General features: G+C 42.4%; 1 protein-coding gene across 1 annotated transcript in view; it reads right to left on the reverse strand.

Annotated features, from left to right (window-relative positions):
- FNDC3B (fibronectin type III domain containing 3B) overlaps positions 1 to 18,445 on the reverse strand; it is a 489,123-nt gene that overhangs the window by 114,536 nt on the left and 356,142 nt on the right. The window contains exon 20 of the mRNA XM_077290528.1: positions 17,117 to 17,230. Within this exon, the coding sequence (XP_077146643.1) occupies positions 17,117 to 17,230 (114 nt within the window). The remainder of the gene's footprint in view (positions 1 to 17,116; positions 17,231 to 18,445) is intronic.

Below are 18,445 nucleotides of genomic sequence, written 5' to 3' on the forward strand. Positions count from 1 at the left end.
TACGATTGCCGCGTAAAAAAAAGTTTATGCTTAGATTTAGTGTCCAAGTGTTGGGTATATAATCTTTGTAGAGTCAGCCACTCAATCCTATTGTTATTAGTCTGGTCAGCTGTATATGCGGCCTCAGCATTTCTCAAACGCTGCTCAACCTCATCGTCCTCCCTTGATGTTACCCTTTTGATATAAGAGATTGTAGAAGAGAGACAGCCCCTTAAATATGCCTTAAGTGCATCCCAAAATAAATTAATATTCTGAAGATCTGAGTGGGATTGGATGTAGCAGTTCAACTGGTTAACCGTCCTATCATCTGAATCTATTAGTTTGAGCCAGAAGGGATTTAACTTCCATATTCTACCATTATTCATTTTCCCAAACACGAGTTTAAGTATAATCGGGCTGTGATCTGAGATTCCTCTATTACCGTGCTCCACACTATCCACCCACTGCACCAAGTTGCCGGATCCGAAAATATAGTCTATACGTGAGAGAGAACGTTTAGTGGATGAGTGGCAGGTATATCCCCTCTCCCCCTGGCGGCGCATCCTCCATAGGTCTACCCAGCCGCTATTTTCTATGAATAGTGCCAGTTGAGTCGGGGCCGAAGAAGGGGAGGAGGACAAGGGTTCCCCAGGAGATCCATCTCCCAATCTCATTCTGTCAAGATCACTGTCCATAATTAGGTTGAGGTCACCCATACAAATAACATGCGCGTCTGGGTAATTTAAAGCAAAGCTCATTGCCATCTTAAGTATTGAGGTACTGGCCGGGGGAGGGTTGTAGATACACAATATGACATATTCGCGGGAATTAATTAATGCATGGACAAAAACAAAACGTCCCTCCAAATCCCGCCGAGTCATTTGGGCTTCCCATCGGACATCTCTATGTACTAATAATGACACCCCTCTTGAGTAACTAGTGTGGAATGCATGAGCATGCCATTGTACCCAAGGCTTCCGCACACATTTGGACGTATCTCTGGTCAGATGTGTCTCCACCAGGACCACGATATGGGGGTGGTACCGCCTTATCTGAGAAAACACCTTAATTTTCTTCCGGGGTGACTTAATACCCCGTATGTTCCACGCCATACATATTAGCTCAGACCCCATATCCACCTGTTAAAGACATGATATGCATTGACAGTAATGAGTCCACAGACTACGCATAGAAGGTTGTAACGGTGCCGAAGGCGGCTTTTACCTAAATACCTGCTGAGGCTAGTTAACTTTAACAAGGGAAAAAACAACAACTTAACAAGAACTGAATAATCCAGGAGCTTAATTCAACGCTCCCATCTTCAAGTAAACCTGGGGATACCCCCGCTGATTCCAGCGTCCGGTATTGTTGGTGCATTAAACGCTCACAGGGTGAGCTCCAATTCAACAATTGAATAGTTGTAAATCAGCTGAAAACCTATCAGGTTTCTGCTCCATTAGACTTCCCGCGAGAACATAGCCAGTCCACTGCCTCTGACGGGTCAGTGAAGAACAGGGAAAAGCCATTGCTGACAACCCGCAGACGCGCCGGGTAGATCATGGAATAGATAATGTTCTTATCTCTAAGTTGCTTCTTGACATCCACAAATCTTGCCCGCTGTTTTTGGAGCTCAACGGAGAAGTCTGGAAATATCGAGATTGTAGCATCGTCGAACTTGATGGGACTCTTTTGTCGTGCCAGCCGCAGGATAGCATCTCTGTCCTTGCAGTTAAGGATGCGCGCCAGGAAAGGTCTGGGCGGAGCTCCAGGAGGAAGGGACTTGGTGGGGACTCTATGGGCTCTTTCCACCGAGAACATTGGGGAAAATACGTCTCCCAACGAGGACTTAAGCCAATCCTCCAGGAATTTTTCAGGCTGCTGGCCTTCCGCACGTTGCGGCAGACCTATGATGCGAATGTTATTGCGACGCATTCTGTTCTCTAGATCTTCAGCCTTCTGTTTCCAGGCATTCGTGGAACCAGCAAGTTTTGCCAATTTTGCATCCATAGGTTTAATGGTGTCTTCCACCTGAGACACCCTTGTCTCCACTTCCGCCATACGTCCCTTCATAGCTTGCATGTCTTGCCTTAGACGTCCCACCTCAGTGTGCACATCCTCTATTTGCTCAGAAAGGGACGTTCTAGTCAGAGATATAGCTTGCATTAATTGTGCAGATGCTTGCGTAAGGGTCAGTTCATCTTGTTCAACCTCATCAATATTATCAGAAGGACGATTTTTCCCCCGCTGGGCTTGTGAGGAGCTATTCCTAAGAGATCTTGCACTATCTTGGACATCACTCCTAGCAAACTCTCTTAGTTTGTCAGCTGCAGATGTATTCTTTGTACGCTGCATGATTAACAGGCGAGTGACGCAGCAGGGTGGTCCAAATCAGAACCGCAGCAGTGTCTAGCGGCCACACCAGAGTTATTGTATACAGTGTGTAATGTTGCTGGGAGCCTCTATGGCCAGGAGGCGCACTGACGTATTATCAGGAGATGTAGGCTGAAAATTAACGGCCGTCCCTGCAGTAGGGAAAGTCCTAAGCGACGTTGATAGCAGCGGGGGGGCCCAGAAGGTCTCCAATTAGAAGTACAGCCGGCCGAGTTATTACTTATGGGGGAACGTGGGGCTCAATCTTTCAGAGCTCACACCACGTTGTCCCTGAGTTTATGGAAAGCAGATATGCGTTGCTCAGCCGCGCTGTGGCAATGTGGAGCTGCGCTGCACCCTCTGCTGTAGGAGCACGCGCTTTAATGATGGCCGCCACACACAGTCACCCCCTCCGCCAGTATATCTCCTCCTTCTCTCCCGCCGGGCCAGGGACCCGCAGCTCTCACCTGCAGGTGTCCGCTGCCTTCCAGAGGTTAAGGAGGATCTTCAGCCGCCGTTATCTGCAGCGCCGTGCCCTGTGTTAGAGGAGCGTCTTCCCAGAAGATGGCCGCCGTCACATGCAGGGCTCACCGCGCCGCTGACCTTCCTCCCTCACCGACGCTCTCCAGACACTGCTTCAGCCCTCTCCAGGGGCCAGCAGCCTCTATGCCTCCAGGGGTCTCGGCAGCGGTGGGGTATATAGTTGTAAAGGGGTCCAATAGGCAGGATGGTAGCAGGATATTGAGGAGCTCTCCCAGAACGCGTCCTTCTTCACTTACTCCATAGCCACGCCCCCCCAGAATGAAACTCTTAACACACAAAATACTAAGTAAGTTACAAACTAGTATTACAGGACGAGCTCTGGGAAGTGGGAGCTCTGCTGACCGCAAGTCCTAATCCTATCACAACAACTAGAAATAGCCGTGGAGCGTTCCTGACTCTGCCTAGACGCCTCTTCACAGCCTAAGAGCTAACTACCCCTAAAGATAGAAAATACAGCCTACGTTGCCTCAGAGAAATTCCCCAAAGAAATAGGCAGCCCCCCACATATATTGACTGTGAGTTAAGATGGAAGTCACAAACACGGGAATGAAATAGGTTTCAGCAAAGGAGGCCAGCCTTAACTAAACAGATTGAGGATAGAAAAGGTATCTTTGCGGTCAGCATAAAAACTAACAAAAAACCACGCAGAGTGTGCAAAAGAAACCACCGCACCGACTCACGGCGCGGTGGTGCCACTCTGCATCCCAGAGCTTCCAGCTAACAGGACAAAATCATGATAGCAAGCTGGACAAAAAACAGTGGTAACAAATAAGCTAGCAGGGACTTAGCTTTTGCTGAAGTAGACAGGTCATCTGAAAGATCCAAGAGAACTGAACCAGTACTAGGACATTGACAGCTGGCATCAAGTAACGATCTGAGTGGAGTTAAATAGAGCAGCCAGCCAAGGCCTCAACGAGATCAGCTGGAGAATGAATCTCAGAACCAGCAGCTCCACTCACAGCCACCAGAGGGAGTCCATGAACAGAACTCGCCAAAGTACCATTCATAACCACAGGAGGGAGCTCGAGAACAGAATTCACAACAGTGTTCTACCTGACAGCATATGAACGGAACTTGCAATATCTGAATACCGCCAAGTTCTCATGTAGCGTGATCTTCAGGACGAAGCATGTACATTCCACAAACTGCTTCAGCCCTTGTTAAATCCGTGAAGAGAAGCCGTCTTTTTAGCAGGCCCCGTTTTGTTTTTTTAAGTCAATATTTCTTAAATTTGCATAAATATTACAACGTGAGCGTCTAAAGACAGAGGTCACATGTATTCTAGCATTTTATTACATGGGAATGTCAGTTTGCGCTGCACGTTCCTCATCGAAATGGACCATCATTTGTGACATCCCACTGACAGGAACAAGGGGTCCAGATTCTCTGTCATATATTAGCAGCTACTCTTCCTACGTGGCACCCACATAACCTCACTATCAGTAAAATCTAAATGCCTTTTGAAACAGAAGACATTTCAGAAATAGAAAATATTTCAATGTGCATATGGGAATGCTCATTCTGAGGCTTACATATTGTTATTCATAGGACTAAAATCTTTGAACTCTTACCTCCATGAAACCATGGTTTCCATATCTTACACTGATGGAGGCTAATAAGCTGCGAACAGATAACTGATAATACATAGCATTATTTTATTGAGCCATGCTGCGAGATTGAAGCTCACTAAATGAGACCAAACAGAACATGAGTGAATAAAGATTTTTTTTGCAACTTAAAATGAAGTTTTGCTATTCTTGTGTAGTACAATACACTGCTGTGAATGGCATATCATTATTTAGAATATATTTTCTAAGATATGTTATTATTTCCCTTGGGGTTTTTTTGTTTTGTTCTCAAATCACCTGAACTGAATCTGGAGCTGCAGAATGCAGATAAAGATTTTTGTTTCTTTTAAATCATAAGCACGTTCTGGTATATAATAAAAAAAAATGTGCTGAAGTGGCTTGGGTAACAAGGACCTAAGGGGCTTCTCACAAAATTAAAATATTATCAAAAATTTAATTTATTTCAGTTCTTGAATACAAAAAGTGAAACTGATATTATAGAGTCATTACAAACAGAGTATCTATTTCAAGTGCTTATTTCTGTTAATGTTGATGATTATGGCTTATAGCCAATGAAAACCCAAAAGTCATTATCTCAGTAAATTAGATTAACAAAAAAACACCTGCAAAGGCTTCCTAAGCATTTCTACAGATCGATTAGTCTGTTTCAGTAGGCTCCACAATCATGGGGAAGACTGCTGACTTGACAGATGTCCAGAAGGCAGTCATTGACACACTCCACAAGGAGGGTAAGCACAAAAGGTCATTGCTAAAGAAGCTGGCTGTTCACTTTGCTGTATCCAAGCATATTAATGGAAAGTTCAGTGGAAGGAAGAAGTGTGGTAGAAAAAGGTGCACAAGCAACCGGGATAACTGCAGCCTTGAGAGAATTGTTTAGAAAAGGCCATTAAAAAATTTTCGGGAGATTCACAAGGCATGGACTGCTGCTGAAGTCACCGTTTCAAGAGCCACCACACACAGATGTATCCAAGACATGGGCTACAAGCGTTGCATTACTTGTGTCAAGCCACTGATGACCAATAGACAACGCCAGCAGTGTCTTACCTGGGTCAAGGAGAAAAATAACTGGACTGTTGCTCAGTGGTCCAAGGTGTTGTTTTCAGATTAAAGTAAATTTTGCATTTCATTTGGAAATCAAGGTCCCAGAGTCTGGAGGAAGAGTGGAGAGGCACACAATCCAAGCTGCTTGAGGTCTAGTATGAAGTTTCCACAATCAGTGATGGTTTGGGGAGCCATGTCATCTGCTGGTGTAGGTCCACTGTGTTTTATCAAGACCAAAGTCAGCACAGCCATCTACCAGGAAATTTTAGAGCACTTCATGTTTCCCTTTGCCGACAAGCTTTTTGGAGATGGAAATGTCATTCTCCAGCAGAACTTGGCACCTGTCCACACTGCCAAAAGTACCAATACCTGGTTTAAAAACAACAGTATCACTGTGCTTCGATCAAACTCACCTGATCTTAACCTCATAGAGAATCTATGGGGTATTGTTAAGAGGAAGATAAGGGACACCGACCCAACAATGCAGACAAGCTCAAGGCAGCTATCAAAGCAACCTGAGCTTCCATAACACCTCAGCAGTACCACAGGCTGATTGCCTGAGCCCAGACCAAGTATTGAGTGCATTTACTGAACATACATTTCAGTAGGCCAACATTTCGGATTTTAACCCCTTCATGACCTTGGGATTTTCCATTTTTCCGTGTTCGTTTTTCGCTCCCCTCTTTTCCAGAGCCATAACTTTTTTATTTTTCCATCAATATGGCTATGTGAGGGCTTATTTTTTGCGGGACAAGTTGTACTTTTGAAGCACATCATTGGTTTTACCATGTCTTGTACTAGAAAACGGGAAAAAAATTCCAATTGGCTTTTTTGCTAGGTTCACTAAATGCTAAAACTGACCTGCCATTATGATTCTCCAGGTCAGTACGAGTTCATAGACACCTAACATGACTAGGTTATTTTTGACATAAGTGGTGAAAAAAAATTCCAGACTTTGCTGAAAAAAAAAAAAAAAAAGCGCCATTTTCCGATACCAGTAGCGTCTCCATTTTTCATGATCTGGGGTCGGTTGAGGGCTTATTTTTTGCGTGCCGAGCTGGCATGTTTAATTATACCATTTAGGTGCAGATACGTTCTTTTGATCGCCCGTTATTGCATTTTAATGCAATGTCGCGGCGACCAAAAAAACGTAATTCTGGCGTTTCAAATTGTTTTCTTGCTACGCCGTTTAGCGATCAGGTTTATGCTTTTTTTTAGTGATAGATTGGGCGATTCTGAACGCGGCGATACCAAATATGTGTAGGTTTGATTATTTTTTTATTGATTTATTTTGAATGGGGCGAAAGGGGGGTGATTTAAACTTTTATTTTTTTTTTTTTCCTCATTTTTTTTTTTTTTACTTTTGCCATGCTTCAATAGCCTTCATAGGAGGCTAGAAGCTGGCACAACGCGATCGGCTCTGCTACATAGCGATCTGATGTTCGCTGCTACAGTTAGGTCCATATATATTTGGACAGAGACAACATTTTTCTCATTTTGGTTATAGACATTACCACAATTTAATTTTAAACAAAACAATTCAGATGCAGTTGAAGTTCAGACTTTTAGCTTTCATTTGAGGGTATCCATATTAAAATTGGATGAAGAGTTTAGGAGTTTCAGCTCCTTAACCTGTGCCACCCTGTTTTTTAAAGGGACCAAAAGTAATTGGACAATTGACTCCAAGGCTATTTCATGGACAGGTGTGGGCAATCCCTTCATTATGTCATTCTCAACTAAGCAGATAAAAGGCCTGGAGTTGATTTGAGGTGTGGCGCTTGCATTTGGAAGGTTTTCCTATGAAGTAAACATGCGGTCAAAAGTGCTCTCCATGAAGGTGAAACAAGCCATTCTTAAGCTGTGAAAACAGAGAAAAAACCCATCCGAGAAATTGCTACAATATTAGGAGTGGCAAAATGTACAGTTTGGTACATCCTGAGAAGGAAAGAAAGCACTGGTGATCTCATCAATGCAAAAAGACCTGGGCGCCCACGGAAGACAACAGTGGTGGGTGATCGCAGAATAATCTCCATGGTGAAGAGAAACCCCTTCACAACAGCCAACCAAGTGACCAACACTCTCCCGGAGGTCGGCGTATCAATATCCAAATCTATCATAAAGAGAAGACTGCATGAAAGTAAATACAGAGGGTTCACTGCACGGTGCAAGCCACTCATAAGCATCAAGAATAAAAAGGCTAGACTGGACTTTGCTAAAAAACATCTAAAAAAGCCAGCACAGTTCAGGAAGAACATTCTTTGGACAGATGAAACCAAGATCAACCTCGACCAGAATGATGGAAAGAGAAAAGTATGGCGAAGGCTTGATACAGCTCATGATCCAAAGCATACCACATCTGTAAAACACGGCGGAGGCAGTGTGATGGCTTGGGCATGCATGGCTGCCAGTGGCACTGGGTCACTAGTGTTTATTGATGATGTGACACAGGACAGAAGCAGCCAAATGAATTCTGAGGTATTCAGAGCCATACTGTGTGCTCAGATCCAGCCAAATGCAGCAAAACTGATTGGTCGTCGTTTCATACTACAGATGGACAATGACCCAAAACATGAAGACAAAGCAACCCAGGAGTCTATTAAAGCAAAGAAGTGGAATATTCTTGAATGGCCAAGTCAGTCACCTGATCTCAACCCAATTGAGCATGCATTTCACTTGTTAAAGACTAAACTTCAGACAGAAAGGCCCACAAACAAACAGCAACTGAAAACCACCGCAGTGAAGGCCTGGCAGAGCATCAAAAAGGAGGAAACACAGCGTCTGGTGATGTCCATGAGTTCAAGACTTCAGGCAGTCATTGCCAACAAAGGGTTTTCAACCAAGTACTAGAAATGAACATTTTATTTAAAATTATTGAATCTGTCCAATTACTTTTGGTCCCTTTAAAAACAGGGTGGCACATGTTAAGGAGATGAAACTCCTAAACCCTTCATCCAATTTTAATGTGGATACCCTCAAATGAAAGCTGAAAGTCTGAACTTCAACTGCATCTGAATTGTTTTGTTTAAAATTCATTGTGGTAATGTCTATAACCAAAATGAGAAAAATGTTGTCTCTGTCCAAATATATATGGACCTAACTGTATGTAGCAGAAATGCAGGTGTGCTGTGAGCGCTGACCACAGGGTGGCGCTCACAGCTACCGAGGATCAGTAACCATAGAGGTCTCAAAGACCTCTATGGTTACTATTCAGAAGCATAGCCGACCTCCGATCATGTGACGGGGGTCGGCGATGCGATAATTTCCGGCCGCCCGGCTGGAAGCGCCGCTGTCTGCGTTTGACAGCGGCATTTAACTAGTTAATAGCGGCGGGTGAATCGCGATTTCACCCGCCGCTATTGCGGGCACATGTCAGCTGTTCAAAACAGCTGACATGTCCCGGCTTTGATGCGGGCTCACTGCCGAAGCCCGCATCAAAGAGGGGCTTCTGACCTCGGACGTACTATCCCGTCCGAGGTCAGAAAGGGGTTAAAATCATTTTTCAAGCTGGTGTTAAAAAGTATTCTAATTTACTGAGATAATGACTTTTTGGTTTTCAATGGCTGTAAGCTATAATTATCAACATTAACATAAATAAACACTTGAAATAGATCACTCTGTCTGTAATGACATTATATAATATATGAGATTAATTTTTGTGTTAAAGAACTGAAATAAATTAACTTTTTGATGATCTTCTAATTTTGTAAGAAGCATCTGCATCTGTCTGTCTATCACTGCCCCGGTCTTGGTTGACACGGTTGCAGCAGCGATGTCAAAATTGCAGCATATGATCGCTGAAAATAAAATTTATCTAAGCCACAAAAACCACAAATATTGAATGAGTCAATATGATGAACTGGTTTTAAATGTATTCTCTTTTTTCACAGTGCTATCTAGCAAATTTTACACTTGTTTCTACACCATTGTTCTTGATGTTACACATCAAAACGTACCCTAAATGAATAGAAGTTCGAAAGCAGCCAGCGCAATTTTCAAGACCTTAAAGCGGTAAGAAGCTCTGCCTTTTCTCTTCATTTGTAGGCAGATGTACTCCTTGTGGATAGTCTTATGAATTACTGCAGATAACAGGGGTGCAAGCGTAAGAAGATGATGCTCACACTGCAGTCTACCCTGTTGATCTAATATAATAATGGGGTGCTGAAGAGGTCACTCGCACTGCTGTCCTCCCTTTGATTTAATACTGGAGATACCAGGAGTGCTGAGGTAAGACGATGGCGCTCACTCTGATGTCCTATCTTTCTGATCTAATTCGGGAACTATCAAGGTTGCTGTGGATAAGACGGGGCTCACACTGCTGTCCACCCTGTATATTTGATTTAATGCTGGAGATACCAAGAGTACTGAAGTAAGAAGAGGCTGCTCACACTGCTGTCCATTCTTATCTATCTGATCTAATACTGGAGATACCAGGAGTGCTGAGGTAAAAAGATGCCGCTTACTCTGCAGTCCTATCTTTCTGATCTAATCCTGGAAATATCATGGTTGCTGTGGCTAAGAGGCTGCTCACACTGCTGTCCACCTTGTCTTTCTGAATGATACTATGTGGTATAGAGCATCTCAAAGTCCTAGCACTGGAGCTTCCTACTGCACATTAACAGGCCTTTGTTCTGTGAACATTTTAGGATATTATTGTATCAGTGTAAGAAGTCATTACTCAGCACTTGCCAGGACGGTGTACATTCCCAATCTTCTGTATGAGACTACTCGACATTGTTTACAGCTAGCTGTATACTTCTAAATTTGGAAATGCTGGTAGTTTAAGTTTTAATAAAACATACATTTACTAGAACAATGATCTTACAGCTTTGTCATATTTGATTTCAGGAAACATTTTAGCTACTAATCAGATCAGATGTCAAGAGCTTGAGGCAAATATGTTGAAATGTAAATTGTCCTCTGAGGAAGCAGAGTTTATACTTTCTTTTAAACATTGGGCTGAATTAAAGTGGTTTTCCCAATTACAGATTCGCATGATATGTCGAATATAAGGAAAAAATAAGGTGTCTTGGAGATATCACTGTTTTAAGCATGATCAACCAACAAGACTTTTTGATGTGGGCCCTAAACCCCACTCAGGGTGCATGTACATAGCCTGGGATCATGCATCACATATTTGTGCAAAGCAGTTTTTGGTAGCACTTTTTTTTTTCAGGCCATCATGTTACACATATGTGCAAGAAGAAGAAAAAAAATGCGTGCCTAAAGTAGTGTTTTCATCTCTGAATGGTACTGTACAACAATAATCTAATGTATGCCAACCAGCTTCTCATATGTGTCTCTTAATAGATCATTATTGAGCTAAGTAAATTTCTGCAGTCACACTGCCAAATCCTGCCAGTGTGCAATATGCACACTGTCAGGATTTCCATCTATTTCCAGCTCAAGTGGGTGGACTGTCACATGACCGCATGCTCAAGCTTGAAATACTGTAGAAGGAAGTCATTAAATTACTTTCTTGCTGGATTCAGCACTCAACAGTCACATAAAGTGACTGCACAAATTTACGCCAAGCCTGGAAAAACACTGAAAAGTGGATCCTTCACTAGATTTCACAATACAAACTGATAACATTGTCAAATAGATCTCTTAAACCAGCCCTAGTGTGCTTTCTTTCTATAATATAAGCATTTTAGATGGCTAGATACAGTTGGACTCAAAGTGCTCATGTTAATACTTCGGGTGAAAACTTTCAATTAGGATTATGCAGACATTCATGAACTTTAAAGGGAACCCATGACTGAATTCTTGCTGTCCAACCCACAAGCAGCAGCATAATCAGAGTCTGGCTGCAGCCAAATATATATTTTCTCTGAAACTATAGAAAATAAAGGTTGAAGGTTTCCTAAAGCTGCTCTAAGTGGCTGACAGGTCTCTTCAATGTATGTAAGATAGCAAGAGACCTGCCAACCACCTGGGGCGGCTCAGGCGTTGTCTTGTCTCTGCTTATGGTCTCTAGCCAGATCCTCTAACTCAGGGATGGGGAACCTCAGGCCCCAAGGCCATTTACGGCCCTCTATGACCTTTTATCAGGCCCCTGGGCAGATTCTCAGGGACCGCATTCTTGGGCAGGGAGGTTTATTTTGATTACAACCAGCTCATTAATTTCTTCTTGTTCTGTTAGCACACACACAGTGTTCACTACTAAACACTGAAGGCCTTGCAATGAAAGATTACATCCTGAAACCAGTGCCTAAGTCATGATGTACTTTATGGGCGGAGTTAGTTAGGCCCCCGAAGGATGGTGTAAATATCCAAATGGCCCTTGGCAGAAAAAAAATTCCCCACCCCTATTCTAACTAATCACTCTGATACTAAGAATCGTCAGAGAAAAATATCTTTGGTTGGAATAAGACATTGGACATTATTAAAGGGAACCTGTCACCCCCAAAATCGAAGATGAGCTAAGCTCACCGGCATCAGGGGCTTATCTACAGCAGAGGTGTCAAACTGCATTCCTCGAGGGCCGCCAACAGGTCATGTTTTCAGGATTTCCTTAGCATTCCACAAGGTGCTGGAATCATTCTGTGCAGGTGATTAAATTATCACCTGTGCAATACAAGGAAATCCTGAAAACATGACCTGTTGGCGGCCCTCGAGGAATGCAGTTTGACACCTCTGATCTACAGAATTCTGTAGTGCTGTAGATAAGCCCCCGATGTATCCTGAAAGGTGAGAAAAAGAGGTTAGAATATACTCACCCAGGGGCGGTCCTGCTGCGGTCCGGTCCGATGGGTGTCGCGGTCCGGTCCAGCGCCTCCCATCTAGTTACGATGACGCCCTCTTCTTTTCTTCACACTGCGGCTCCGATGCAGGCGTACTTTGCTCTGCCCTCAACAGGGCAAAGTAAAGAAGTGCGCAGGCACCGGGAAAGGTCAGAGAGGCCCGGCGCCTGCGCACTGCAGTACTTCCCTTTAATCGGGTGACATGATCCCTTTAAATGTATTTACACTAGATTCTCCAGGTTTAACAGATTTAATAAAGTTTGCTATTTGTATTGGGAAACATTGTAACAGAGTCTCTTTAAAATCACACATATATTATGGATTGCCATTTGCCAATGTCCATGATCTTAGGCATGTGGGCTACACACTAAGATACTATAAAGCCTGAATGCCTGGGCATAAATCAGAAAGAAAAGTAAAGTAAGTCAGGTTAAATAACAGACATATCTTACACCAACAAAAAGGGCTACATAATTAGATAAAGATTTGAAAAAGACAAACCATCACATTCCAATGTCTAGACACTGCGGTTGAACCGTCACCTTATCAACCTCTGATGAAGACGTAGACACCACGGTACACATAATGACTCCTCAACCATATTCTAGAATACTAGGGTTGAGATGAATTGCATCTTTTTACCTCTGAGTTGATGATGTTCTAATGATGTAGTCAACATTCTGTTATTTGAATGAGATGTTCCCAATTTAACCAGACTTTTGATCCAATTTCTTTCTGATACGTATCTGAATGGAGAGGCTTTACAGTAACCTAATGTGTGTAGTCCATATGACTGAAATCATGATCAGAAACTAGTGGTAAAAGGCAATGTACAGTACTGTTCAAAAGTTGTAGGCAGGTGTGGAAAAATGTAATTAAGAAAGATTTAGAAATAGATGTGTTAACAGTTTAATTGCATCAACAAAAAGAGAAATCTTAAAGGGAACCCACCAACATCAGGGGCTTATCTACAGCATTCTGTAATGCTGTAGATAAGCCGCCGATGTATCCTAAAAGATAAGAAAGAGAGGTTAGATTATACTCACCCAGGGGCGGTCCCGGTCCGGTCCGATGGGTGTCACGGTCCGGTGCCTCCCATCTTCATCAGATGACATCCTCTTCTGGTCTTCACACTGCGGCTCCGGCACAGGCTTACTTTGTCTGTCCTGCCTCTCTGACCTTTCCCGGCGCCTGTGCACTGCAGTACTTGGCTCTGCCCTCAACAGGGCAGACAAAGTACGCCTGCGCCGGAGCCGCAGCGTGAAGACCAGAAGAGGACTTCATCCTATGAAGATGGGAGGCCCCGGACCGGACCGCGACTCCCACCAGATCGGACCGCCCAACCGCCCAGGTGAGTATAATCTAACCTCTTTTTCTCATCTTTTAGGATACATCGGGGGCTTATCTACAGCATTACAGAATGCTGTAGATAAGCCCCTGATGCCGGTGGGCTTAGCTCACCCTCGATTTTGGGGGTGGCAGGTTCCCTTTAAAATTACCGGTAAATCAATATTTGGTGTGACCACCTTTTGTTGTCAAAATGACATAATTCTTATATTACACTAGCACGCAGTTTAAGGAACCACAGATCTTCCGTAGATGTAGACTTATGCAAATCCTTGTGTCTCTTCATGTAACCCCAGACAGACTCTATGGTGTTGAGATCTGTAGGGACCATATCATCACTTATCGGACTCTTTGTTCTTCTTTATGACGAAGAGAGATCTTAATGACATTGGCTGTGTATCTTGGGTCGTTGTCCTGTTTAATAAATTTGGAACCAATCGGATGCCTTATGGTATTGCATGATAGAAAAGCATCTGCCTGTATTTCTCAGCCTGGACAACAACACTAATCCTGACCAAACTCCAACTCGATTTGCTGAAATGCAGCCCCAAACTTGCAAGGAACTTCCACCTTTTGGCAAACTGTCTTCTGTTACAGCCCACAATTTTCACTCTGTTTCCACAGCTTTTGACTGCAATTCTTCCATGAAGACCACATAAGGCCAAACTTCCCCGTAGAGTACCTAATTCCCACTGGTTGCTGCTTGTTCTGAGCTGATACCACAGCTATCTTCCAATTTCTAGGGGAAACATGATTGTAGGTTTCATCTTCTGCACTTATGTCCTTGGCTATCCACTGCATTTATGGTCCTCAATGTTGTGCATTTCTAAAAACTTTTACAGCACATTTTTTAACCCCAGTCTGCTTTGAAATCTTTGCCTGGTAGTGACTTTGCTGATGTCTTGTTTCTTGTTGCTGTGCACAGTCTTGCTATAGAGTATGACCTGTGACATGAAACAGTCTTCAACAGCCTCACCTTTGTAGCAGAGTTGGCAGTTCCTCCTCCAGTTTTAAGCCTCCTACACAACTGTTTTTGTTTTAGGAAATAAAGTGGGCTTCAACCTACATATGAAATCCATGATCATTATTATGTTTGGTTAGCAGATCCTGCAAAATTCCCCGACGTTGTGAAAGTGCACCTAGAAGAATTGATGCGGTTTTGTGTGGAAATGGTAATCACAACATATATTAATTTGATTAACATTTCTCTTTTGTTAATTCATTTTGCATATCATTAATTGTTAAAAACAAACTCATCACTTTTTTTTTTTTAAAGAATTTTTTCTTTGCAGCATTTTTTCCACGTCTGCCTAAAACGTGTGCACAGTACTGCTTGTGTGCGCTTTTAAAGGGGATTAGTTACCAGGGTTTGTACATTTTGTCAGTTCTTTTTATGATATTTATAATAATGCATAAAGGACTATTGTGATACAATTCATTGGCTTAGTCACTGATTTCTCCTCTTTCTTGTTCTCTCTGTGGTTACTATACAGCTTTGCACTCTTCAACTTACAGTATATTAGTGTAATACACCACAAAAATATGTTTTGCCATTATCATCCGTGATCACTAGCTGCCCCAGAGCACACTAGGTGCTAGAATTATACTCCCTACATTATTTTAATGAGCTAAGTCAGTTATTCTACTTGTTGCTATCCTTTCATTTCATAATTTACCTAGAAAATGAATTAGCAGTATCCAAAGTAATAATTAATGAATAATTAAGATACTAATTAGTGATGAGTGAATATACTCGTTGATCGGGCTTTCCCGAGCACGCTCGGGTGGTCTCCGAGCATTTGAGAGTGCTCGGACATTTAGTTTTTGTAGATCTGGCTGCACAATTTACAGCTGCTAGCCAGCCTGAGTACATGTGGGGGTTGCCTGGTTGCTAGGGAATCCCCACATATATTCAAGCTGTCTAGCAGTCGCAAATCATGCAGCTGCAGCGACAAAACTAAATCTCCGAGCAGTCACAAAAAATACTCAGAGACCACCCGAGCAACGAGTATACTCGCTCATCACTAATACTAATTACTAGCTGTTCTAACCACGAACATAGAAGCATCAGGATGTCACTGGAAGTTCCAAAAGCTTCCATTGGCAGTATTTTAACAGCGCGCTACATATACTGTCAGGAACAATTATGTAAGAACACTACAGAAACGTACAGAACATGTGGGAAGATAGTTCCCAGAAGAGATTAGCAGTGAATATACCTGCTATTATTTTCTGAAACACTTTACAGTTGTATAAAGGAAGGCAGGATTTAGCTAATCCGTGTATGCCATTAATTTAATAGAGCTTAGATATAAAAACATACATATAAAACACACAAACAAGCAATGACAGATTTACAGGGAGACAGACAGAAAAATTATTCAAATCGAGCATGCTGGATTACTAGGAAAATAATCTGTTAGTCCAACCCTGGCGGAGCAAAGTGGTGGGTCGGCTACAACTCTTTCCCTAGCACTTAGGGTTTATGGCTATCCATTACTGTCTGACACCATTGTCCAGATACGGACATAGATACGGACAACTTGAAAAAGGTGCTGATGTTGGAAAGCATCAAGAATTCTACTGCTACTGCCCATCAGATCACCGCAATGGTACATGTATATGGCATTTAGATTTGTACGTGCATGTGTGCAACTCTTTCCCGCAAGTGTGTGTACTTGCAGTAGTTCGTAGCCAGAAATATCACGTACCTGTTCATTTCTAATAATGCGGCAACTTACATACTTTCTGTGCATATAACATTGAATGAATGGACACAATGCCTAGCGGAGTGCTAATTTCCCATATCCTAGTGTTTGTGGGGTCTCAAAACTTCAAACGATATAAACTTTTGAGAGTTTATAAATGTATAATATACATCAATGAGCCTGTTTTTTACAAGTGTAAATCTCCCTACTAGGCATACAACCTCTACATAAAAATGGGTCAAAACCTAATCAACGGACGTGAGAGATAGTCTGCGCAATAAAAAGGAATAATACAAAAAAGATTAAAAAACTAATAAAAAAAAAAAAACAACTTTAAAAATGTATTATTACTAAATCCCTGCTATACTATCATAGGAAAGGGGTGACAAGCTATATTATACAGCTCATGTAATGATTAGATATAATGGATCCACTCATTATGGTAACGATTTACGCAAGGTTGTTAGTTAATACATGCTATAAAGCTATATCATGAGTGAAATCCATCTGTGCATGTTTCCCATAAAGCTGCTTTTAACCTGTTCACATAGTGACCGGGATACACATAGCAGGAAAAAAAATATGAACGTTACACAGGTTAAAAAAACGCAAAACAAAATAAAAACAAATACAATGTTTTCAACATAAACATTAAATTGTCCCATTAATACAGTATTTAACATATAAATTAAACATTCATAAAATATGTACAAGTTTGTTGCAAATTAAACTCAGGTTGCCCTTCTGACGTCACTAGCTCTCCCATTCTCACCACCAGTGCACACACTTCTCTTACCTCCCAGCTTATAAGTACAGATGTGTCAGAGAGGAATGTCAGGACTGGAGGTCTGCACTGTGCGGGTGGTCCTGCTGCAGTTGTGATCGCTGTGGCGTCTGAGTAAGGACCATACTGAAATACAAATAAGCCTATGTTGGTAATTCCCTGATTTAATGTGTCTGGCCTAGATTCCACAAAGTGAGATTTTATAGCATGCCTCAATAAAAACAAATATAAAATCAAAGCAGAAAGTTTCTATTTATTACTAATTTTCAGCTTACTTTCCTATAAGCTCGCATCCATTTCCAAACCAATTCCTGGGTAATACTTTTCTGTTATTTAGTACACTAGATGAAATAACTTTCTGATGAATTACGGGATACATAGGCCAATTGCTATAAAGTATACAAATTATTTTGCAGAGATGAGTAAATTCATTTGCAAAACCCTGGTCCAGCAGCCACTCCTGGAGCCCTGTGAACGTCCTCCTACCTGCCGAGCCTCTTCTGATTTGTAGGCCAGGCGCGATGTTGTCATTGCGGCACAACGCATGCATGACACGGCGCTGGGCCTGTAAATCAGAAGTAGTAACTGGAATTTGAGCAGGTAGGAGGCAGTTTATAGGGCTTTTATTAGTGATGAGCACATGTGCTCGGACAAGACGTTATCCGAGCATGCTCCAGTGCTGAGTGTCTTCGAAGTGCTCGAAAAATATGTTCGAGTCCGCGCCACTGCATGTCTCGTGGCTGTTCGACAGCCGCAACACATGCATGGATCGACTGTTTGTTAGGCATTCTCTCCATGTGTTGCAGCTGTGGAACAGCCATGAGACCTGCAGCCGCAGGGACTCGAACATATTAAAAGGGAGGGACGCCTGAGCTAGGAAGCCACAGAAAAGGACAGATTCAAACTTGCAGAAACATGATGAAAACAAACTCACTTGGGGTCTAATTGACCCCATGAGACAAATTAAAGGTTCAGGATACGAGCCTTAGGCGCTTTTCAATTCGTGCCTAAAGGTTCTAACGATGTAAGAACAGTACGACAGCCACATATTGTCTTTGGTGACATTCCAGAATTAGAAGGAAAAGGTTTCTGAAATAATTGAGGTTTCCTTTATTTTCTTTCTGCCAGAAACAGTGTAATAGGGACCTGTCATAAGGTAACTTTTTGGATGTTCCATATGTTAGCCGGCAATATGTATAGAAATGGTCCTGTGTAGTAATTTACGGTCTTATATGTTTTATTTCTACTTATTTTTGCAATTCATCAGGAACGCTTGTTGTTGCTAATAACACCTCAAGTTGCAGATGTTTTTTGTTATCACAGGTCAATTAGTGATTGCTT

This window comes from Ranitomeya variabilis, chromosome 2 (assembly GCF_051348905.1).
Source record: "Ranitomeya variabilis isolate aRanVar5 chromosome 2, aRanVar5.hap1, whole genome shotgun sequence".
Classification (NCBI taxonomy): Eukaryota; Metazoa; Chordata; class Amphibia; order Anura; family Dendrobatidae; genus Ranitomeya; species Ranitomeya variabilis.